The 23,268-nt window shown below is 57.0% G+C and overlaps 1 protein-coding gene across 4 annotated transcripts; it reads right to left on the bottom strand.

The window, feature by feature from the left end:
* Window positions 1–2,619: 2,619 nt before the first annotated feature.
* On the bottom strand, window positions 2,620–23,150 carry TYK2 (tyrosine kinase 2). Of its 4 annotated transcripts, XM_058525720.1 has the most exons (25): window positions 22,886–23,143; window positions 21,958–22,048; window positions 21,194–21,405; window positions 18,519–18,642; window positions 18,260–18,407; window positions 17,744–17,907; window positions 15,642–16,008; window positions 14,989–15,195; window positions 14,750–14,907; window positions 12,535–12,643; window positions 12,260–12,449; window positions 12,074–12,177; window positions 11,811–11,993; window positions 11,646–11,733; window positions 10,765–10,892; window positions 9,733–9,868; window positions 9,496–9,650; window positions 8,631–8,781; window positions 8,110–8,207; window positions 7,599–7,791; window positions 7,098–7,216; window positions 6,558–6,730; window positions 6,222–6,339; window positions 5,000–5,110; window positions 2,620–4,915 (listed from the first exon to the last, which is right to left on the bottom strand). In XM_058525720.1, the coding sequence occupies exons 3-25, from the start codon at window positions 21,387–21,389 to the stop codon at window positions 4,781–4,783; spliced, it is 3,555 nt and encodes a 1,184-aa protein (XP_058381703.1). In that variant the 5' UTR covers window positions 21,390–21,405; window positions 21,958–22,048; window positions 22,886–23,143; the 3' UTR covers window positions 2,620–4,780. The 4 variants fall into 4 exon arrangements, with proteins under 4 accessions (XP_058381703.1, XP_058381704.1, XP_058381707.1 ...); XM_058525721.1 differs by lacking the exons at window positions 2,620–4,915; window positions 5,000–5,110; window positions 6,558–6,730 and having other exon boundaries at window positions 6,228–6,339; window positions 22,886–23,150; XM_058525724.1 differs by lacking the exons at window positions 2,620–4,915; window positions 5,000–5,110; window positions 6,558–6,730; window positions 7,098–7,216 and having other exon boundaries at window positions 6,237–6,339; window positions 22,886–23,149.
* Window positions 23,151–23,268: the final 118 nt, after the last annotated feature.

Raw genomic sequence — 23,268 nt, 5'->3', positions numbered from 1 at the left:
AGGATGTTGCAAGGAGGAAAAAAAAGAGGAAGACGAATCCAGAACTTAAAGGAACCCGCCCTCCGCCAAATGCAGTGCGTGGATCGTCTGGATATTTCTTTCTTTTTTTTTTTTTGTGAGGAAGATCAGCCGTGAGCTAACATCCATGCCAATCCTCCTCTTTTTGCTGAGGAAGACTGGCCCTGAGCTAACATCTATTGCCAATCCTCCTCCTTTTTTTTCCCCAAAGCCCCAGTAGATAGTTGTATGTCATAGTTGCACATCCTTCTAGTTGCTGTATGTGGGACGCCGCCTCAGCATGGCTGGAGAAGCGGTGCGTCGGTGCACGCCCGGGATCCGAACCCGGGCCGCCAGTAGCAGAGCACGCGCACTTAACCGCTAAGCCACAGGCCGGACCTGGATATTTCTTTGAACAAACTCTAAACAAACACACACCAAATATTTAAGAGACAATTGGGGAAATTGAAACTGAGGCTGCACGATGATGTTGAGGAATTATCATTCAACTTTCTGTGGGCGGTCATGATTTTGTAGTTACTGTTTGTGGTTACATCTTTTCGAGATACTGATGGAAGTTTTGACAAAATGATATATCTGAGATTTGCTTCAAAATGACCTCGTGGCGGGGCGGGGGTGGGGGAGAGTTGAAACAAGACTGGCCACGGGTGTTGCAAACTTGATGCCGCCTGTTGGGTAAGCACAGGTTCATTACATTATTTTCCCTTCTTTTGTATATGCTTTAAATTGTCCGTAATTGAGGCCGGCCCCATGGCTTAGCGGTTAAGTGCGCGCGCTCCGCTGCTAGCGGCCCGGGTTCGGATCCCGGGCGCGCACCAACGCACCGCTTCTCCGGCCATGCTGAGGCCACGTCCCACATACAGCAACTAGAAGGATGTGCAGCTATGACATACAACTATCTACTGGGGCTTTAGAGAGGAAAAAGGGAGAAAAAGGAGGAGGATTGGCAATAGATGTTAGCCCAGGCCAGTCTTCCTCAGCAAAAAGAGGAGGATTAGCATGGATGTTAGCTCACGGCTGATCTTCCTCACAAAATAAATAAATAAATAAATAAAAAGTAGCTGCACAAGGGTAAGCCAAGATAACTTTGGGGAAAAAAAAGAGAGAGAGAGAGAACTGCCTTATCAAATATCAAAACATATTCTAGGGGCAGTGTATTTTCCCGGTTACCAGACAAGATCCTAAATGCCATTCCCATTGAGAATTTTTTTTTTTTTATGAGGAAGATCAGCCCTGAGCTAACATCCGTGCTAATCCTCCTCTTTTTGCTGAGGAAGACCGGCTCTGAGCTAACATCTATTGCCAATCCTCCTCCTTTTTTTTTTTTCCCCCAAAGCCCCAGTAGATAGTTGCATGTCATAGCTGCACATCCTTCTAGTTGCTGTATGTGGGACGCGGCCTCAGCATGGCCGGAGAAGCGGCGCGTCGGTGCGCACCCAGGATCCGAACCTGGGCCGCCAGCAGCGGAGCGCACGCACTTAACCTCTAAGCCACAGGGCCGGCCCCTCCTGTTAAGAATTTGTCCTACAGATACCCTTGAACGTGGGTGAAATGATGTCCGCATGTGGTTACTCACTACAGCACCATCCTGGGCCTGGCAAAGGATTAGAAATGACAACAGGAACCCCAGCGGGGAATAAAGGCAGATAACACGTCAGCGATGACTACAATGAAATCATAAAATAGAACAAGAAAACTGTTTGCCTGGATATGTGGGACCATCTCCAAGACCTATTACATGGAAAAAATAAATCACAAGGATATAGATGAGAGCTCTATATAGTAGGACATGTTACTATTTTTGCAAAAGATGGGAAAGTATAATGTGTACAGATTTCCTTTTATCTGGGTAAAATGTCTCTGGAAACAAAAACAGGAAACCAGAGGCGACAGTAGTGGCTGATGCACAGCGAGAGACTTTCACTGCCTAAGTCAATAATATGTATCCATGGGCCAGCCTCGTGGCCTAGTGGTTAAGTTCAGTACCCTCTGCTTCGGCGGCCTGGGTTCTGGGGTTTGGATCCCGGGGCCAGACCTACTTGTCAGCCATGTTGTGGTGGCGTCCCATATACAAAATAGAGGAAGATTGGTACAGACGTTAGCTCAGGGCTAATCTTCCTCAAGCAAAAAAAGAGGAGGATTGAGGCCGGCCTGGTGGCATAGTGGTTAACCTCATGTGCTCTGCTTCAGTGGCCTGGTGTTTGCAGGTTCGGATCCTGGGCACAGACCCACACACCGCTTATCGAGCCATGCTGTGGCAGGCGTCCACATATAAAGTAGACGAAGATGGGGACAGATGTTAGCCCAGGGCCAATCTTCCTCAGCAAAAAACAAAACAAAACAAAACAAAGATTTATAATTATAATGAATATTTAATTTTGAAAACTGTTATAAAAAGCAAATGTCACTAGAATAGTGTGGAACTGTCTGGTCAGGAGAGCTGGCAATGAGCAAGATTTCGAGAAGGCTTATGAAAAAGGAAATTATTTAACTGCCTTTCACAACACGGCTAACACATAGCCCGTGCCTTTCACAACATGGCTAACACATAGCCCGTCTCTAGTACAACTGGTAAGGAGAAACACTTCAGCAAACACCAGATTAACAATAATATCAAATGTTTATTAAGCAATTGTTTGCATGTCTGTCTGCTAAGCATTTGACATAAATGACCTCATTAGTTCTTTCCATGAGTCCTGCGAGGTAGCAAGATGACCGTCCCCAGTTCACAGTTGAGAACTGAGGCCCAGAGAGGGGATGCCACTTGCCTGAGGTCACACAGCGGGGAAAGAGTGAAATTGGCTGGCTTATCTACACGGCACACGGCCCCCCAAATCTTTTGTTGGTATATTTAACGACTGGTTATTTGGCACCTTCTGTGTTCTACGTGCTGGTCTAATTGCTAGCTGGTCATTTAGAGATGAGCAAATGTTTAATTGTTGAATCTGGATCCTTCTGCATTGTCTTGCTCCAGCTGTGGGCCCCAGGTGAGCAGACACTCACTGAAGAAGCGGCAAGGACCACAGCCTTCAGCAGCAGAACAGAGTCATGGGTCACTTAGTGACAGCGAGACATGCATCATTAGGTGCTGCCATCGTTGTGTGAACGTCATAGGGTGTCCTTACACAAACTCAGATGGTACAGCCTACTCCACAGCTAGGCTCCATGGGATCACCGTCGTATATGCGGTCTGCTCATTCACTGGAACGTCGTTATGCGGCGCCTGACTGTATGAGCTTATGGCCAGCTGATGGAAACGGTGAGCCCTGAGGGGATGGGCCAGGTAAGGCAAAAAGATGGGATCCAAGGGCTCCTTGCCTGTCCTGGGTCCCTTAGGGGCCTGTGTCAGGCTCATGATGACGGAAGCTGCATCCCCTCAAAAGTCATACATGGAGGCGAGGGAGGGCAGAAAGGGTAAAGGGGCACGCGTGTATGGTGACAGACACAACTAGACTTTTGGGGGTGAGCACAACGCAGTCTATACAGAAGTCGAAACATAACGATGTACACCTGAAATTTATATGTTATAAACCAATGTGACCTCAATAAAAAAAAATTCGCAGCTTGAAATCCTAATGCCCGATGTGATGGTATTAGGAGGTGAGCCTTGGGGCTGGCACGGTGGCGCAGCTGTTAAGTGCTTGCGCTCCGCTGCGGTGGGCCAGGGTTCGCAGGTTCGGATCCCGGGTGTGCACTGGCGCACCGCTTGTCAAGCCATGTTGTGGTGGTGTCCCATATAAAGTAGAGGAAGATGGGCACGGATGTTAGCCCAGGGCCAGTCTTCCTCAGCAAAAAGAAGAGGATTGGCATGGATGTTAGCTCAGGGCTGATCTTCCTCACCAAAAAAAAAAGAAAGAAAGAAAAAAGGAAGTGAGGCTTTGGGAGATGCTTAATTAAGTCAAGAGGCGAGAGGGGGCTGGCCAGTGGCACAAGCGGTTAAGTGCGCGCGCTTTGCTCTGGCGGCCTGGGGTTCGCCGGTTCGGATCCCGGGCGTGCACCGATGCACTGCTTTTCAAGCCATGCTGTGGCGGCATCCCATATAAAATAGAGGAAGATGGGCACGGATGTTAGCCCAGGGCCAGTCTTCCTCAGCAAAAAGAGGAGGATTGGCAGATGTTAGCACAGGGCTGATCTCCTCACAAAAAAAAAAAAAAAAAAAAAAAGAGGAGCGAGCCCCCATGAATGGAATTAGTGCCCTTATAAAGAGGCTCCAGAGGCTGGCCCTGTGGCGGAGTGGTTAAGTTTGGCACGCTCCACTTGGGCGGCCCAGGTTCGCAGGTTCGGATCCGGGGTGCAGACCTACACCACTTGTCAGCCATGCTGTGGAGGCCACCCACATACAAAATAGAGGAAGACTGACACAGATGTTGGCTCAGGGCGAATCTTCCTCACCAAAAGAAAAAGAGGCTCCAGAAAGATCCCTCGCCCCCTTCCACCTTGTGAGGACAGAGCGAGAAGGCACAGGCTATGAACCAGAAACAAGGCCTTCACCAAAACTCGACCATGCTGGCGCCTTGATCTTGGACTTCCCAGCCTCTAGAGCGGAGAGAGATAAACTTCTGTTGTAGATAAATCCCCCAGTCTGTGGTATTGTTACAGCAGCTCAAAGGGACTAGGACAGGATGGCCTGGGGCAGCAGTAAGGCACAGGGAGTGGGGGAGGCTGACCTCTCCCTCTTGGGTTCCCCTTGGGGCGGGGAGCAGGAGGCCCCCTCTGGGGGTCCTGCCTATTCCAATCCCGCCACGCAGGGCTGCCAGTGGCTTCAGCACACGCTGAACACCGAGGGGGCCTGGCCTCGGTATTTCTCGTGGGCCGTTTTGAGGATGGGTATGAGGTTCTGGAAGGTCGGGCGGAATGAGGCCTTTTCCTCCCAGCAGTTCTTCATGAGGAGATAGATCTGGGGAAGGAGAAACTGGGGTGTGATGGCTGCTCTCTCCATGGTCCAGTGGGGGGGGGCAGCGGAAAAGACGGGGAGTCTCACCTCACAGGGACACTTCTCCGGCCGCGGCAGCCTCTCCCCTCGTTCCAGCAGCTCCGTGAGCCGCAGCACTGTCATCTGGCCCTGGGTGAGGCCTATGAGCTCAATGAATTTCTACAGAAGAAACAAGACAAGCTCTTTTCAAGAGGCAGGACTGCCTAAGTAGAGGTCAGAAGCTTGGAGACGGACTGCCGGGGTTCTAGTCCCCTCTGGCGCTTCCCAATTGCCTAACTTTGGGCTTAAGATTTCACCTCTCTGGGCCTTAGTTTTCTTCTCTGTAGAATGGGGTGATAGCATCATCTACCACTTGGGTTATTGTGAAAGAAAAACTAATATGCATAGAGCAAGTCTGATTCAGGTGTTTGCTGTTATTATGAAGTCTCTCAGCAAGTTGTTTTTGCCTGCCCAGAATCTTTCTTTTTTTTTTTTTTTTTTTGCTGAGGAAGATTTGCCTGGAGCTAACATCTGTTGCCAATCTTCCTTTTTTTTGCTGAGGAAGATTAGCCCTGAGCTAACATCTGTACCAATCTTCCTCTATTTTGTACGTGAGTTGCTGCCACAGCATGGCTGATGAGTAGTGTAGGTCCAGACCTGGGATCTAAACCCAGGAACCTGGGCCGCAGAAGCGGAGCTGCAGAACTTAACCACTACACCACCAGACGCCCTGAGAATCCTTTTTTTCTTCTTCTTAAAAGGCACTCTGATTGGCTTTAGGAATAAATCCATAACATACTCTTGGCTCCCGCCCCCAGCCCAGGCCTGGCCAATAATTGCGGCTGGTGGCTACACAGTGATTGGCTCCGTGGTGGGCACGTGAACCAAGCTGGGCCAATCAGAGAGTGTCCTGAATTATGCTGGGAAGAAAAGGACCCTTGATCCCCTCAGTTGGGGGGCCACTGTTGCCACAACAGAGGAAAGTCCTGCCACCACAGAGAACAATAGAGCGGAGATGGAGAAAACGGGATTCTTGATGACATCTGAGGGTCCAGATCCAGCCCCGCTCCCAGTCTCCCCTGGAGTCTGCAAACCATGGAATAAGCTGTTCCTATTTGAGTGGGGTTTGTGTCACAGTTAAAGCCCCCTGCAGTGTAAGAGGGCCATTCTACAGGTCAGGACGGCGAGGCTCAGGTGGGTTAAGCGCTTGCTGAGGTGGGGGAGATGGGAATTGAATGCATGCCTTTCTAGCTCCTCTAGGACCGGGTGGGGGTACCGGGCTGGCTCTCACCGAGGGGGGGCTCTGGCTGGAGTCACAGTAGGTCAGCAGCTCATACAGGGTGACCCCAAAGGACCAGACGTCGGATGCATAGTAGAACTTACACTCCTTCAGGCACTCCAGGGCATACCTAGGGGGAGGGGCATTCAGGGCGTGGGGCCAGACCAGCCTGGAGTCCAGACCTTCGGCTTAAGGACCCCTCTGGCCCCAGTTATGGCCCCATCGGTAAGGGCGGGCAGTTTCACTGGGACCAGGCCCTGTCATCTGAGAAACCAGCATCCGTCTCCTCCACCCTGTCCGCTCCAGGTGACCCTGGCACCCCCCTCCGGCTGCGTCCTGCCCAGTCACCAGAACACGGGGCTGTCCCCATCCTCGCGCACGCGGTAGTACTCGTGGCCTTCAGGCACGGCCTTGGCCAGGCCAAAGTCCCCGATCTTGACCAGCTTGTCATTGTCCAGCAGCACGTTGCGCGCGGCCAGGTCTCTGTGGACGTAGTGCTGCGCGTGCAGATAAGCCATGCCCTGGGGGCGGGGCGCGTCAGGATCAGTGGGGCGGGGCGGGGCACGAGCTGCGGCCAGGACGGCTGGGGGACAGTCAGGTCAGGCTTGCGGGAGCCAGGCGCCAGAGTGGACAGGATGGCAGGTGGGGCGGAGCGAAAGGGAGCAGAGCCGGACAGCAGGGGCGCAGCCACAACAAACGATCCTAGGCAGGGGCGGGCGCATGGCGAAGGGCTGGGCTGCTGGGCGTGGCCAAGCGAACTAAGGGCGTCCCAGTAAGGAGATACTAAGCGGGCTGAGGGAAAGGCCGGGCCAGCAGAGGGGATGAGACAGCTCAGGCCAGGCCAAAGAGGAGGGGGCAGGTCCTGGGAGCAGGGGCGGGCCGGCCCACCTCGCAGATCTGCTGGGCGAAAAGCAGCAGCTGGGCCAGCCCGACGTTGTGCCGAGGCAGGTAGTCTCGGAGGCTGCCCAGGGGCACGTACTCCATGACGAGCTGCACTGACTTCTCGCCTGACGCGGGAGAGGGGCGGCCGGTGCGGGCGGTAGAGGCAGGGGCCGGGGGCCGCCCACCCTGAGCCCTGCCGTCCCCCCACCCCAAGGTGGGGAGGGACGGCCAAGACCCGCCCACACTAGGCCCAGGGCTCAGGTGGGAGGGACCCATCCTGAATCCCGTCCCCAAGAGACGGAGCTGACGGTGGCTCCTGCCCATCCTGGCCCCAGCAGAGCGCCCCCCGGACCGAAAGGAGGCGCCTGGCCGCGCCCACCCCGGTGCCTGCAAACTGCATCCGCTAGCCTGGACTGAGGGGCTCTCATTGGCCAGGCCCTGCTGGCCACGCCCGCCAAGCCACGCCCACGATATAGCCCCACCCACCGTGCCCTAGGCCCCGCCCACCTTGGTCCTCGCAGCAGCCCTTGTACTTGACGATGTGCTCGTGGTAGAGCGTGCGCAGGATGTCGATCTCCCGCCGCCAGCTGGTGCGGAGCTGGGGGTCGCAGTCCGCCTTGAGGGCCTTCACGGCCACCATCTCGCCAGTGCCGTCGTTGGTCGGGTCGTAGCAGTACAGGCTGACCTTGCCGAAGTGACCCTGGCCGGAGCGCGCCGGGTCAGCCCCACTCCCGCTCCCCAGGCCCCGCCTCCAGGCAGGTCTGTTTGGAAAATCCTGGGCCCCACCTACTCCGTGTTGGTGGGTGCCCTTGGGGCTCCCCCTTCAATTCCCCAGGGCCTCCCTTGCAGCTGAGGGTCTTCTGAGCCAGTCCCCACCCACCTCTCCTGAGAACCACCCTTAGACAGGACTTTCCTTAAGACCCAAACTCTTTCCTCCACCAGGCGGCCTTTCTAACCGCCCAGGCCCCTCCCCCGGCTCTCCAGGCCCCGCCCCCAGCTCTCCAGGCCCCGCCCTCACCTCGCCCAGATCCCGGATCTTTTTCAAATAGCGCTTGTGGAAAACAGTGGGGTCTGACACGAGCGAATCCGGGTTGACAGCCAAGACGTCAACAAGATCTGGAAGAGCCACAGTGGGTGAGGCCACACCCTGGCCCTTTCCCCAGCAGGCCCACCCTCGGGGGCCCAGAAAGCGGGCCACTGCTCCCCCAGCATCCGATCCCAGAGATAAGGGAACTTGTTTGGCAACAGCTGGAAAATTCCACTTCTTGTCCAAAATGCAGAGTTGGCAGCATCACAACTAACACCTGGGATGTTCTGAGATTGTGTCAAGTGTACAAACTTTTCAATGAGAGAAAAAAATATCAAAAACAAAACAATTGCCAGGGTCAAATTCTTCCAAAGAATTTGTGGCTCTCCCCAAGCAAAATATTACGGAGAGCTCCGGGCACCCACGGCGCACACCCTGAGCCTCTGTACAGAGACCTTGGGTGCACCGTGCCTGTGTCAGCAGGGGTCCCAGCACTGGGAGGGGGGGCTCACTTTGGGGCTGCAGCCGAGTGAGGTCACGCAGGATAGTGCGGAAGGACGGCCGCTGGGCGGGCTCGTAGGTCAGGCACGGGCTGGTGAGCGTAGCCAGCTCCGGGCATGAGGGCTCGGGCAGCTGGTGCTGCGTCTGGTAGAAGCGCTCTTTCTGTGAGGGAGGGGACCTGAAAGTCAGTGCATCCCCCGCCAGTCCCCCCCCACCAAGAGGCAGCCAAGCCCCCAGAGCAGCAAGGCTGGATGGCCCAGATCCTTGTTCTTGTTGTTCCCGTTTCACAGATGACACAGCTGAGCCCCGGCGAAGGGAAGCCGACTTTCCCGCCACCACAGAGCCAGGACTTAAACCCAAGTCAAGCAGATTCTGCTGCCCTGGAGCATCTCACACGTGGCCCTTCCAGCCCTGGCTTCCACCTGCCTCTGCTCCCAGAAGTTCCTGCCGACTGCAGCTCCCTGAATGCACACAAGCCTCTGGGCCTTTGCACATGCTGTGCCCACCGCCTAGGCTGCCCTTCCTAGCCTGGGTCACCGGGGTATTTCTGCACTTGGATTAAAACCTCCTCTGGGAAGCTTTGCCTGACCCCACAACTGGGCCAGGGGTGTCCTCTGGGACCCCCACCCCCACAGCCTGTGTTCCCCCCATCACTGCCCTGGTCACTCTGCCTAAAAGGGAAGCATGTCACTTACTTGCTGTGTGCCACACACCCTTATGAGGTCATGACTACAGTTAATCCCAACTGACAGATGACCTGGAGCCCCAGAGATGACACGACATGTGAAGCCACACGGCCAGAGGGTAGGCAGGTCTGGTCTCCTTGCAGGCGCCCATCCCCTTTGTGGGAAGGGACCAGGGGTTCCCCGGATGTACCTCAAAGGGGCCACGGCCCTGCAGGGGAGCCTCGCCATCGAAGCAGATCTCCAGGAGGGTGGCACCAAAACCCCACTTGTCGGCCGCCGTGCTTAGGCTGTTGGCTCCGCCGGACAGGCACTCGGGGGCCATCCAGGGGATCCGCTCCACCCGCTCTGGGGGTCAGGGTCAGAGGTCACTGAGGGTGAAAGGAGTGGGGGTAGCCCAGCCCCATGCCCAGCCCCACGGGGTCCTCACCCTCCCTGGAGAGGGCACCCAGGCCCACGCCGGGGTCACTCAGCTTGATGAAGGGGCTGGTGCCCTCCGCTAGCCCCAGCCGTGCCAGCAGGATATTCCGGCCACACACATTACCATGAACCAGGCTCTTGTCTTCCTGGGGGGGTGGGGGGGTGGAAAGGGGGCGTGGCCACTGGGGGCTGTGGACCGTGCCCCCACCCCATCCCATGTGGTCCCCATGGGGACAGCCCATGTGAAAAAGACAATCATGGTCATTATGGGGATCCCAAAACACTGTCATCGTGACTGGGCAGCACTAGGTGCCCAGTGGGTCCTTCCTGTTCTCCCAGAGCTGGTGGTCCAGGCTCCTGGCCAGGGACAGAAGGCCAGAGGACCCCACTGCTGTCCTCAAACCCAGGCCAGGCATGCTGCTTCCCCAGGGCCTTTGCACTGGCTGTTCCCTCTGCCTGGAATGTGGTTGCCCCAGACGCCATCCTGGCTCCCTCCCTCACCTCCAGGTCACCTTAGTGAGGCCTTCCCCAACCCATCAATTTAAAGCTTTATCTTCTCCCCAAACCAGCAACTCCTTATCTCCGCCACTTTTTTCCCATAGTTCTTACTCCTTTCTAACCTATTACATAATGGACTTAATTATTCTTTCTCGCTTGTCCCTCCCAACTGAAATGCCACCTCCCCAGGGACAGAGACCTCTGGCTGTTTTTCTCTGTTGTGTCCCCAGGGCCTAGGACAGAGCCTGGAACACAGGGGGTGCTCTGGAAACTGGGGTGACTGGACCAGAAAGGGCTGGGGATAAACAGCAAGAGAGAGGGACAGAGGTGACCGAGGCCAGGCCACACGGGGCCTCGGACACCAGGATGAGTGAGGTATTCTCAGGGGAGGTGGGAGCCACAGCTGGGTGTGAGCAGAGGAGGTTCATGGAAAGATCCCCCGGGGCCAGTGGGTGGATTGAGGGATGTGTCGGGACCTCGACACACAATGCTGAGGCCGCCCTGGCCCTCCCCATGACCCAGGCCCTGCCCACAGGCCACATACCAGGTAGCTGAGGGCGCTGGCCAGCTGCTGGGCCACTGCCACCTTCCAGGCCAGGGGCACGTGGCCCCTCTCGCGCCGCAGCCACACATCCAGCGGCCCGTGCTCCACGTACTCCGTCACCATGATGTCTGCAAAGGCCCAGCCGCTGCAGGGGCCGCCCACCTGCTCCACCCCCCAGGGCGCCGGGGCAAGACGTGGGGGCTGGGACCGTGTCAGGGCAGGGGTGTGTGGGGAGGGTTCGGGAGTGACTCCGCGGAGAGGAGAAATGCAGGACCGAGCGCAGGCTGAGGTGGGTGCGGGGGGAGGCAGATGGGAATGGTGGCATCTGGCTCCAGGGTAAAGGCTGGGGCGTGAGTGACCTTCGGATCTCACAGGGTTGGGGTGCTCGTGGAGCGGGCGGCAGGGGGGGTCAGCGTGTGGGCCAGTGTGGGGGCACAGCAGGAGAGATGGACACCGGGGGTTGAGGGCGGCGGGGCTGCGGGCTGGCTGGGGTTGCCCCTACAAGGAGTTTGGAGGTGCACGCAGAGCAGGGGTAGAGGTGTGGGGTAGAGCAGGGACTGAGGTCTGGGAGAACTGGGGTGCCCACCAGGGCTGGGGTCTGCGTGGGGTCACGGTGCCGAGGGGGTCAGAGGGCAGATGGGGGCTGGGTTAGATGGAGCTTAGCATGCAGTCAGGGTGTAGGCGGAGGGTTGGGGTGCAGCCAGGGATCTGCGGTGCAGGTGAGGGTCCAGCTGTAGTCAGGGGCTGGGGTACAGGTCGAGGACAGTAGTCACAAACCGGGGGGCAGTCAGGGGTCAGGGTCTAAGTCAGGTTGAGGGTCGGGTATCAGTGGGGGTTGGCCTGTCAACGGGGGCCGGGGGGATGTGGCAGGGCCCACTCACTCTCGGAGCCGTGCACGCAGACGCCGTGCACGAAGGCCAGATGCACGTGCGAGACCTGGCTCATGAGGCTGGCCGTCTCGTAGAAGGCCTGTGGGGACGGGGCAGGTCAGGTGGCCGCAGACCCTGAGCCCTCACCCCGCGCGTGCCCTGGCCGCGCCCACTCACCAGGGCGATGTCATGGTGACTGGGGTCCAGCACCTTGAGGACCACTCGCAGCTGCTGCCCACGGCCCCCGCCGGGCGTGGGGGGGTCCCCGTCGTCCGCCTTGTCCTCCTCGGGGCCCGCGCCCCCCACTCGCAAGAGGCCCTCATACACGTTGGTCCTTGTGCCTTGGCCCAAATGGCACAGCTGCGGGGACGCGCAGGGGTCAGCTCCGCGACGACAGCTCCAGGCCGGCCTCCCCGCAGCCCCCGGGGCCCGCCCCACACCTGGGTGACGTCGTCCTGGCAGATGCGGTGGAAGCTGAGCTGGCTGAGGTTGAGCAGCCGGGAGCTGGCCCGCGGCCCCCGCATGATGAGGAGGTTGGAGATCTCTGGGGGCGGGAGCGACGTCACGAGGGCTGCCGGGGGGGGGGGGGGGGGGGGACGCCGGCTGCCCCGCCCCCAGCCTCGTACCTCCCGGCCGCGGCAGGCAGCAGCGGCGCAGGCAGAAGCAGGCGTCGCCGGCGCGCAGGGAGCAGCCCTGCAGGGCGGCCCGCAGCTCCCGCACGCTGGCGAAGGACCGGCCCCAGCCCTCCAGCGTGAAGGTCCCGGCCAGCAGCTCGATGGGGAACTTGCGCAGGCGCAGGCCCGTCGCGCCGGGGGCCTGCGGAGGGGGGCGGGGGGCGCTGAGCAGGGGTCCAGGCAGGGAGCGCGCCCAGCCCCAGCCCGGGACCCCCGCCCAGGGCCACCTGGTCACGCTGGGCCACCGTGAGGATGAGGCGGTTGAGGTGGCTGATGCTCCAGTGGATGAGATAGAGGCCCTCCTCCGGCCGCAGCTTGGCCAGCACGAATGGCTCCCTGGGGCCGGGGGGACAAGGGGACACTGCTGGGCCCACACCTGGCAACAGGGACACGCAACACCTGCGCAGAGGGGCACCCTCCCAGCTGAGACAAATGTCAGACGCAGACGATTATGTGGGGACGCTGTGTCTGCACGCACACACGGATGTAACACTGTCACGCACGTGAAAACTCAGACAGAGGTGCCAGAGCAGACACACACTCGTGCATAACGACTGTCAGACACCGTCACTGACAGTGACACACACAGAGACAGGAAACAGGTGTCAGATGCCCAATGGGCACAGACCCAGCCACGGACACAGCCACTCATGATGGATGGTCTGTCACACACCCAAGGACGATGATCAGACACACAGCCGCGTACTCGGTGAACATGGAAGCACAGAAGCGTTGACATCCCAGACCCAGAGGTGACAACCGTCATGAGCACAAACAGGCACTTCAAGGTGACAGCCTCGTGAGTCCAGACAGCTACACATGTGGTGGCTCTCATGCTGTTACGGCCTGAATGCTGTGTCCCCCTCAAATTTATACGCTGAAGCCCTAGCCCCCAAGGTGATGGTGTGAGGAGGTGGGGCCTCTGGGAGGTGATTAGGTGATGAGGGTGGGGCCCTCATAGATGGGATTAGTGCTTTTAGAAAAGGGACCCCAGAGATCTCCCTTGCCCCTTCTGCCATGTGAGGACACAGTGGCAAGACAGCCCTCTATGCACGAGGAGGCAGGCCCTCACCAGACACCAGATCTGCCAGTACCTTGAACTTGGACTTGCAGCCTCCAGAACTGCGAGAAATGAATGTCGGTTGTTTCTAAGCCCCCCAGGCTGTGCTATTCTGTCACAGCAGCCCGAAAGGACCAAGACACATGCCGATGTGGCCCTGAGGGCCCTGTTTGGGTGGCACACCCCAGCCATGACCAGAGACACAGCCACAGCCTTTTCAAGCTGAAATGGCCACTTTGCCCTCCTGTGGTGAAGGGACTAGGCTCATAGGGGTCAGACCTCTTAGACACCGGCAGGGGCCAGTCCCAGTGTCACAGGTAGGACAGGGGACACCCAGGCACAGGGCCCATGGCCAGACAAGCTGACAGTCCCCACCTCTGACCCGGCAGCGGCAGGATGGCCACATGCGCATTTGATGAGCACATAAACACTGACAGCTCACATTCTCAGCCAAACGGAATCCAAACGGAACTGCTCAGACAGTGACCCTCAAATACGAGGACAGACCCACACCTGCAGGGGTGTAACCTCCCCACAGACATCTGGATGGCCACCAGCATTTATGCCCCACAAGAACCACCCATCCTGTCACGTGCAAAAACACGACATGATAATTTTAAATGCGGTCGCTGGAGCACTGACACAGCTGCACGCCGCGCGGGCTATTAAACATCCAGACAGGGCCAGCCCCATGGCTTAGCGGTTAAGTGCGCGCGCTCTGCTGCTGGCGGCCCGGGTTCGGATCCCGGGCGCGCACCGACGCACCACTTCTCCGGCCAGGCTGAGGCCACGTTCCACATACAGCACTAGAAGGATGTGCAGCTATGACATACAACTATCTACTGGGGCTTTGGGGGAAAAAATAAATAAATAAAATTATTGAAAAAAAAACCATCCAGACAGGCATGGTGACAGTCTCAAACCCAGGGACGTTCAGTATGATATGCTGCCCATAGCATCACAGGCGCCCTCATTCCCCGCATAACCCCTGGTGTGCACACTCACAAGCATGCTCACACTTTCACATGTGCACTTATACCTGTGCACACACGGGTGAAGACATATACATGCACGTATACACTCACACACGTGCACACCGACACGAATGCGCGCACAATGTGCTATGCATGAATACTTGCACACACATGCACACAGACTAATGCTTGCACACGTGTGTGCTCACACATGCACACACAGGTACACACTAAGACATGAATGCTTGCACACACACAGTGCACACACACACACGTATACACGCTAAGACAAGAATGCACACAAACGTGCACACATCTCATTCAAGCCCCACGGCCTCCAGAGCTCACGGTCTAGCTGCCAGCCACCCCCTCGGCCAGTGCCACCCGCCTGCCCTCCCTGGCGCTCACAGCAGAGGCCCGTGGATCCCGTCCTGGATGCTCATCACCAGCCGTGGAGGAGCCACCTCGTGGCACAGGTAGTGGCTCGAGTCAGCTGTCAGGCGGAAATAGCCATCCACCAGCGACACCAATGACAGGGCCACGGCCCGGGAAGGCAGGGTCAGCTCCTGCGGGCCGGGGGGCATGTCAGGAGGGCAACGCAGGCCGGAAGCGCCCCCCCACCCCCAGCTCCCAGCCCCGGGCCCCACCAGGCATCTGTTGTCCTGACAGTGGATGCTGACGTGGCGTTCCTTCAGCACCACGTGGGTGATGTCCTGGAAGTCACAGAAGTAGGTCCACGGAGCCTCCCGCGGCCTGTCTGCTGGCTGGTCGCCCACCTCTTGGGCCTTGGCTTTCTTCCCGGATGGGGCAGCATGGGGATTCCTGTTGCTGCCACCACCACCGCCACCGGGACCCTGGAAACCAGCATGTGGGGTGAGTGGATGGAGCAGGGCCATGCCTGTTTCAAGCCCCCCCACATTCACCCTGGGGAGAGGTGGGAGCTGGTGGGACTGGGCAACCTCCTCAGGCATCCCCCCTGAGTCCTGGTGTCATAGGTGGGATATGAGACCCACACCCAAGAGATACACATGCCAGAAGCCGGAACCTCGGGGAGGGCAGGAAGAGGATCTGAGATGCCAGACAAAGGGGTTCCCCAAAGATGCAGACCCGGGAAATTAGGACCCCAGGGGGCAGGCAGACAGAGGATCTTCCCCAAGAAACAGACCCAGGGGACAGACAGACGCCCCAGAGCCACATGGGGAAAGGGCTCCACACAGCTACCCTCAGAGGCCGAGGGTGAGCAGGAGCCCCCCGCCCAGCCCTACCTGGACCCCCAGAGGGGAAGAGGCACCCCGCTCACCTCTGTCTGTACCGGCCGCCACTGGATGCCGCCGGTGCCTGTCACTAGCACCTCATGGGAGGGGGGTCCGGCCGCAGCCTCGGGCCCGGGCTCCGGAGGGTCCTGCCCGCTGTCCCGGATGTAGCAGGGCGCCCCCTCGGCCTGGGCCAGCAGCTCCAGGTGGCACGCGGGCACGCGCTCCGTGCCGAAGCGCGGCGCCAGCCGCTCGAGCGTGGCCAGGTACTTGACCATGATGACCTGCTGGGACAGGCGGCCCGGCTGGAAGGCCCGCAGGAACCTGCGGAAGATGCTGCGCAGGCGCAGCCGCGTCAGCGCGTTGTGCTGCCGGATCTGCAGCCGGAAGGAGCGCGGGATGCAGTCCTGGAAGCTGCGGGGACCACGGGGGGCCGGTCAGAGCCTGGGCGCGGGGGGGGGGGGGGGGGCGTGTCAGAGCCTGGGCGCGCGGGGGGGGGCGGGGGGGGGCGTGTCAGAGCCTGGGGGGCGGGGGGCGGCCGGTCAGAGCCTGGGCAGCAGGCCCGGCCGGGTGACGCGGGGCAAGTGGCTTAACCTCTCTGAACCTCAGCTGCCCCGTCTAGAAAACAGCCAGGCTGTTCTGAGGGTGGAAGAGAGAACAGGATAAAGGGCCAGAACGTTCTATACAGCGAGGCCAGGTGGAGTCAGGGCCCAGGGCCCAGACCTCTGGAGGAGACTGTGGAGCTGAAATCCCAGCTCTTAGGCGACTTCCATAAGCTCTAAAGGGCTCCGTCTTCTCATCTGCGAAATGGGATCAAACAGTACCCACCTCTAGAGCTGATGAGAATGTTAGGACCAACGACTGGCACATAATAAGGACGAGCGTCGGGTGTTATTGTGACGGGAGAAGTTGCTATTGTTTTTATCATTAATATTACGATTATCAATAAAAGGGAGGCCCCTCTGCTCCTTACAAAGCCCTACCCCCTGCCCCATCCCCCCATCGCCTGGCCTGCACCCAACCCACGGAGATCGCGGGTTTTCCAGCCTCGGTCTCCATGTCCCAAGCCTTCACTCCCATCCCTTGACCAGAGGGATCCTGTGGCTGCCTCCTGCCCTCACGTCCAAGCGTTCCAAGGCTCCCTAGTGCCCTCAGGAAAAGGCCCCCCAATTAGTGCATAGCCCACTCCTGTACTTGTGTAATTGCATTCCAAGTTCAGCTCCCTGGAAACAGGCCTTTGCCACCTTCTGCCTCTGGGCCTTTGGACATGCTGTTCCCTCTGCCTAGAACGCTTGCTGGATAAAGCCAACTCAACCTCAGGTCTCAGCAGCAATGGCACCGCCCCTGGATAGTGTTCTCTGATCTTCAGGCTGGATAGGGTGCCTTCTCTGGGCTTCCCAGCACCCTGGGCCCTAGTCCTCCAGAGTGATAACACAACAGGGACTGAAAAATACATGCTTTAAGAAGAACCACTGGTCCTGAAAGACCCAGCTTTCCTGCTGCCTCCTCCAGGCAGTGTGCCCTGATTGCCCCAGCCCTCACTGCAATGGAGGTGAGCATAGCTGGCTCCTAGCAACCCAGACTCCAGCGTCTTCCTTCCCTCAAATTCTCAGGAGTCCTCCAAGCTCACCCTGCTCCAGCACACTTCCTCCAACATATCAGGCGGTCCCAGGGCCTTTGCACTGGCTGTGCTCTCTGTATAGAAAGCTCTTCTCCCAGATGCCCATGTGGCTCCCTCCTTCGCAATCTTTGCATTTGAATGTCACCCTCTCAGTGAGGAATTCCCTGACTCCCCAGTGTTAAATTGTACGCCCCTCGCTCCCTGACACTCCCCTTCCTCCTCTTCCTGCTTAACTTCTCTCCATTGCATTTATCAGCAACTAAAACACTGAACCTTTTACTTTTGTATTTTGTTTACTGCCTGTCTCTTTCACCCCCTGTGAGCTCCAAGAGGGCAGAGATTTGTGTCTGACTTGTTCATTGCTGTGTCCTCAACACCCAGAACTAGTGCCAGCATACAGTAGGTGCTCAATAAATGCTTGTGGCATGAATGAAGGCGTGGCAGTATGCAAGGTCAACCCTGGCCCCCAGATGCTCAGGCATTTCCATCCACCTATGCAGTGTCCCCGCCCCCCCCATTCCCAGACACCTGATCTTCTTGGCCACCTTCTCCACGGGGACACCGCGGCAGAGAGCGAGGTGGCAGAGGTGCAGGAAGGCCATGCCCAAACTCTCATTCTTAAAGTGGTGGATCTCCTCCTCGCTCGACAGCTCCCACAGCGATGCCACATCGTTCACAAACTCGTGCTTGCCCTGGGGATGAGGGAATCGGGCAGAAAAAGAGGCATGAGAACCTGTTCACCCCCAGCTTCTGGCTGCTTTGGGGAGGCGAGAGAACCCCCATTTTCTGGAAAGGCCAAATACGCAGCATGCATGCCTCCTCTGCCCAACCTTGTGCCTGTGGCAGACATCACTAATCGATCACAGCACTCTTTTCCCAGGCAATCCTAAGAGTCTGAGAACCCTTTGGTTCAGGCAGCCAAAGGATCCCAGATGGAATGAGTTGAAACCTATTAGCTAGAGTGAACTGGGGAGGGAAGGGGGGGCTCCTCAACTGTCCCCAAGTCCCCCACAAATAGTCCTGCCTCCCCAGCCCTGCTCACACCTGTTCAAAGAGATATTCAAAGGAGGCTGAGTCTAGGAGTTGCATCCCCTGCTCTGCCTGTTCCGAGGGGGCCTCAGCCCCCGGGGGCCCGCAGCGGTACACGGCCGGCTCCTGAGGGTTCATGCCATGCCAGTTCCGGAAATAAAACCTGCGGGAAGGGAGGGGGCGCAGCTGGGCTTAGCAGCTCCAGGAAGATGGGGTGTAGGGGAGGGAGGGGGCAGAACAAAAGGGGCCCAGTTTTCCAAGGGCCTTCGCCCACCTCATGCGGAAGTGCAGTGTCAGGCTCGTGTCTCTCGAGACCTCCAGGATGTGGTTTGGAGGCAGCCAGACCTGGGCCTGGGCATCAAAGAGGGCGAAGAGATTGAAGCATGGTGGAGTTATGCCTGGAATGGAGGGGAAATGAGGTCAGGGGTCAGCCTCTGCTGCCACAGCTGGTGAACCCTCCAGACCTGCTGTCACAAGCCCTCCCTGGGGCTCCTCCCCTGCCGACAGGGGCAATGCAATATGCTGACCATGCTGAGGCCTCAAAGGAGACTACATTTCCCAGCATCCCTTGCAGCTAGGATGCTGCCATTGGACCAGTTTCTGGCCAATGGGATGTGGGGAGAAGGGATGCGCATTTTCCCAGGCCTGGAAATAAACCCTCCTGCCATCTTCCCTGCCCCAGGGATGCTGGAGACTCCTCTTGCCTGGTGGTGAAACTTACAAAATAGAAATGAACCATCTGACGGGCATTAGATTTTAGGTAAACCTGCATTGTCTTAACTCAGGAAAATTTGAGGGGCTGCTTGTTACTGCAGCAAAACCTATCATAGACTGACTAATACATCTTTACAAACTGGCACTTTGCCTGATTTCTCTCTGAACTCCAGCTCTGAAGAAATATCCCAGCACCTCCTGGCTGTCTCTCCCTGGACATCACAAGCCCCCTTAGATGTGCCTTCTTCCACACAGATCTCATCTGGGGTCCCCAAACTTGCCCCTCCTCTGCCCAGTTCTTTAAGCAAGGACCTGGTCCTTGTCCTCAACTCCTCCCACCCCCGCCACATCAGATCGAGCATAAGTCCTGCTCTCCCTGCATCCTCCATCTCTCTGGGACCCACGCACTTCCTTTAAAGCTACAGCCCAGGCCTACTCCAGCCTCCAGCCTCGCCATCATTCCCCACACTGGCCACCCAAGGTGCCATTTTTATACACATCGCTTAAAAATTTTATCAAAAATAGTCCATTTGGAATAATTTATCATCACCTAAGTACTAGCTGCCAGATAAAGAAATAAAATTTGGCAAGTGAATGGAAGCCCCCTCCTACATCCACCTCCTCACCCCTCCCACGAAGCGCTAACCACACTCCTGAACTAGAGTTTATCATTTTCATATCCTCCATGACCTAGTCTTGAATGTTATAAACTCTAAACACAGTATTAGATTATGTGTCCATCTGCAATTTGCTTTTTCATGCTACAATAGCTTTTAATAGATTTTACATGTGATATATGTAACTTTGGTTAAATTCCTTTTTACTGGCTGAATAGTATTCCAGTGTTCCACCATATTGCAATTTATTTGTGCGTTCTCCTGTAGAAGGACCTCAAAATGGTCTCCTCTTTTTCGCTAAGATAAGTGAGGCAGCTCTGAACGTTCTCATGTGTCTCCTGGGGCACCTGAGCTAAGTGTCTGTAGAGTGCGTATCTAGAAGTGGAACTGTGTGGCCTCAGAGAATGTATATCTCAACTGTGTTAGATGATGCCAAATTGCTCTCTAAAGTTGCTGTATCCAAGTGTACCGCCTCCTGCAGAAGGAGAATGCCTCCCTGAGAGACAACATTCTGAAGAACCAATCTGACTATTTTACTCTCTCGCTTGAACCTTGCATGGCTCCCCATTGCCCCCTGAGAAAGCCCAACCCCCTCGGCACAGAATAAGTGTGACCTGGACTTTGACAATTATGTTCTGGTTTTAATTCCTACTTCCTCTACCAAATTCCTCAAACGAACTCTCCAGTTACTCTGGAGGTCTTTTGCTTCCTCAAAGAGATCAAGTTCTCTGGGCCCTCTGCCAGGCATGTGTCGCGTCACTCAGCAAACCTGTCTGAGTTCTTTAACAGTCAGCCCTCGGTGGGAAAATACAAGGCACACAGAAATCCACCAGAAGGCCTCCAGCCAGTTTTAGCGGGGGGCATCTGAGAGGCCTTCCTGGAGGAAGGGGCTGTAAGTGAAGTCCCCTTGGAGAGACCTTCTCCTCCTCTGGCAGAAGACATCACACTTTGAGCACATTACTGCAGGATCTCTTAGCTATTCCCTGGTTTTCTACTGCCTTCAGTAGAAAGTCTAAACTCTGATCTCCTTCCTCTGGCATTGAAGGCACTGTAAGATCTGACCCTGGCTGACGTCTCCCCCATCATCTGCCACCTGGAGGTCACCTGCACCCTGGTCTCCCTGCTCCCGCCCTCACCTGCCACAATCTGTTCCCCTCACGGCCGCCAGACAGTACCTGTGACACCTGAGTCCAGTCATGTCCTTTGTGGCTCCTGCCTCACTTGGAGTAAAATCCAAAGTCCTCCCTCAGGCCCTGAACGACCTGTGCTGTCACCTCGCCTACTCCATGCTCCCCTTCACTCACTCCGCCAGCCTCCTCACTGTTGCTGGCAAATTCCCACCTCAGGGCCTTTGCACGTGCTGTTCCCTCTGCCTGGTCCCATCTTCCTCCAGATATCCCTGTGGCTCCCTCCCTTATCTCCCTAAGTTTTTAATGTTTTGCCATCTTCTCTGGCCTCCTATACGGTTTTCTTATTTATTGTGTTTCTGGCTGATTTTCCTATTGGAATATCACTTCCACAAAGGTGCTCACTCAGTGTCTGCTGAATGAACAAGCAGGCGGCTGAGCGGATGGGCCCCCGCTGCTGCCAGCACCCCAACCCCTGCCACGGGACTCACCAACTTTGTGTGCAACGTGGATGCAGACCTCCTCCGCGGTCAGCGTGGCCTCGCTGAAGGTGACCCAGGGCTCCCCGCCGCCGGGGCCAGCCCAGTGCAGAAGTACCTTCAGGCCTCCGCTGGTGGCCACGAGCTGAGTTCCATCCCCATCGGGCTGGCTGCCCTTGGTGGTGGCCCGCCAATGGCACAGAGGCATGCTCTTGACAGCTGGCCTGGCCAGGAAGGGACAGCCCGTCAGCCCCAGGCCTCGGGCTGGACGGTCCTTTAGCACCTCAACCTCCCACCTGTCCAGACTGAGGCCCGAAGGGAAGATGCTGGACCCCCCTTGCTGTACAACCTTAGGCACCCAATTCTCCCTGAGCCTCAGTTTCCACATGGAGTTTGATGGAGTTGGGGTATGCGTCCCCCTTATCAGATCCATTACCAACAGTAACAACAAAGCCCCGTTTATTGGACAAATTTGCACCAATATAAAAATCTGCTCTGGGCCGGCCCCGTGGCTTAGCGGTTAAGTGTGCGCGCTCCGCTGCTGGCGGCCCGGGTTCGGATCCCGGGCGCGCACTGACGCACCGCTTCTCCGGCCATGCTGAGGCCGTGTCCCACATACAGCAACTAGAAGGATGTGCAGCTATGACATACAACTATCTACTGGGACTTTGGGGGAAAAAATAAATAAATAAAATTAAAAAAAAAATACTTTATAAAAATCTGCTCTGAACCCAGCTTCCCAAAATAACCAGGCAGGCAACTGTGGTCAAACAGACCTGGGGGCGAATCCCGGCTCTCCCTGTGCCAACTCAGGCAGGTCACTTGGCCACGCTGGGCCTCAGTTTCCCCATCTGGAAAATGGAGATGCTGCAAGTGTCGCCATGAAGAGATGGTTGTAACATTTCAGTGCAGTTCAGTATGTTACATGTTCAGCACAGACGTTGAAACAGGCATGAAAAAACAAGTATGACAAGCAAAGCAAGAATCAAATTATTATTATTCATAAGATTATTATTCATAAGATTATTATTATTCATCAAATCATTCATCACCCTGATTTTCTCATTCAGGCCGAGATTCCTGCCTCCCACATCCACCCCCACACGTGACCCCAGTGCCGGCTGACTCCCCCGAGCTGGGCAAGGGTTGTGTTTTGCTCTCTCCCCCACAGTCCAGCTCTGGGACTTTTCCAGAGCCAGGCCCAGGCCCAGGCCTCCTGCGGTCCCCGGCATCTCCAGGGAGGAGCTGTCTGGGATTCCACCGACGTTACTGCACTAAGACAAACAGTGAGGGAAGAGGAGACTGTTGCAATAGCACAGGATCGGATTTCTCAGGAATCAGCTCCTCTCTGAGCCTGTTTCTCCATCTGGAAAATGGGGCTATGGCAATCTCTCCCTCAAAGGGTGTTGGGAGGATTCAATGAGATGAGGCAGGGAAAGGGATCGGGACAGGGCCTGGTATGCAGTAAGCGCTCGATAAATGTCCGCTATTATTATCTATTAACGTTTAAGACAAGATCGTGGGGATAGTGATTTTTGGGTGCCCATTTCCTCCTTCCTCGTTCCCACAGGGCCCAGATCCAGCTTTGAAAATGGGGTTAGGGTGAGATCTGCACCTGGAAAGGCTGCACCCCCCACACACCCGCAAACCTCCAAACCCAGCTGGCAGGGGCTGGCAGGGGTAGGGACCGCGATGTGCACCCACCCGGCATCCACGAGTCCTGAGGGTGCTTCGATCCACTTCTTGCCAAGCGCAGCCAGTCCCGCGCCTCCGGCCGGACGCATTCTTCCTGACGAGTCCCGGGCGCGCCCCCTCCGTGCCGCGCTCCAGACTCACCCGTTCCCGGGGCCTCCGGCTCGAACCCGCGGCACCCCGCCGCAGCCGCCGTCTGACAGCCGCCGAGACGCCGCCTCCCATTGGCCGCCTGGAACGGGCACTCTCATTGGCCAGCTCCCTGTAACTATTTGTCCTCTCGCGGCAACAGCTACACTCCTATTGGTCTCCGGCTTCACTGTCTCGCTGAAACGCGATTGGCTGGGCCGGCACCCGGATGCGCCGCCGAGTCAGCGATTGGCTGCCGCGGGGTG

Source organism: Diceros bicornis, chromosome 30 (assembly GCF_020826845.1).
Source record: "Diceros bicornis minor isolate mBicDic1 chromosome 30, mDicBic1.mat.cur, whole genome shotgun sequence".
NCBI lineage: Eukaryota > Metazoa > Chordata > Mammalia > Perissodactyla > Rhinocerotidae > Diceros > Diceros bicornis.
Note: the sequence above shows the minus strand (reverse complement) of the source record. Positions and strands in the feature narration are given on the sequence as shown.

Coding starts and splice junctions, on each gene's coding strand:
- TYK2 (XM_058525720.1), bottom strand. CDS start 21,389: ATGCCTCTGTGCCATTGGCGGGCCACCACCAAGGGCAGCCAGCCCGAT. Junction 18,408..18,518: donor ACACTGCACTTCCGCATGAG/GTGGGCGAAGGC, acceptor CCCTTCCCGCAG/GTTTTATTTCCGGAACTGGC. Junction 12,450..12,534: donor CGGTGGCCCAGCGTGACCAG/GTGGCCCTGGGC, acceptor CCCCCTCCGCAG/GCCCCCGGCGCGACGGGCCT.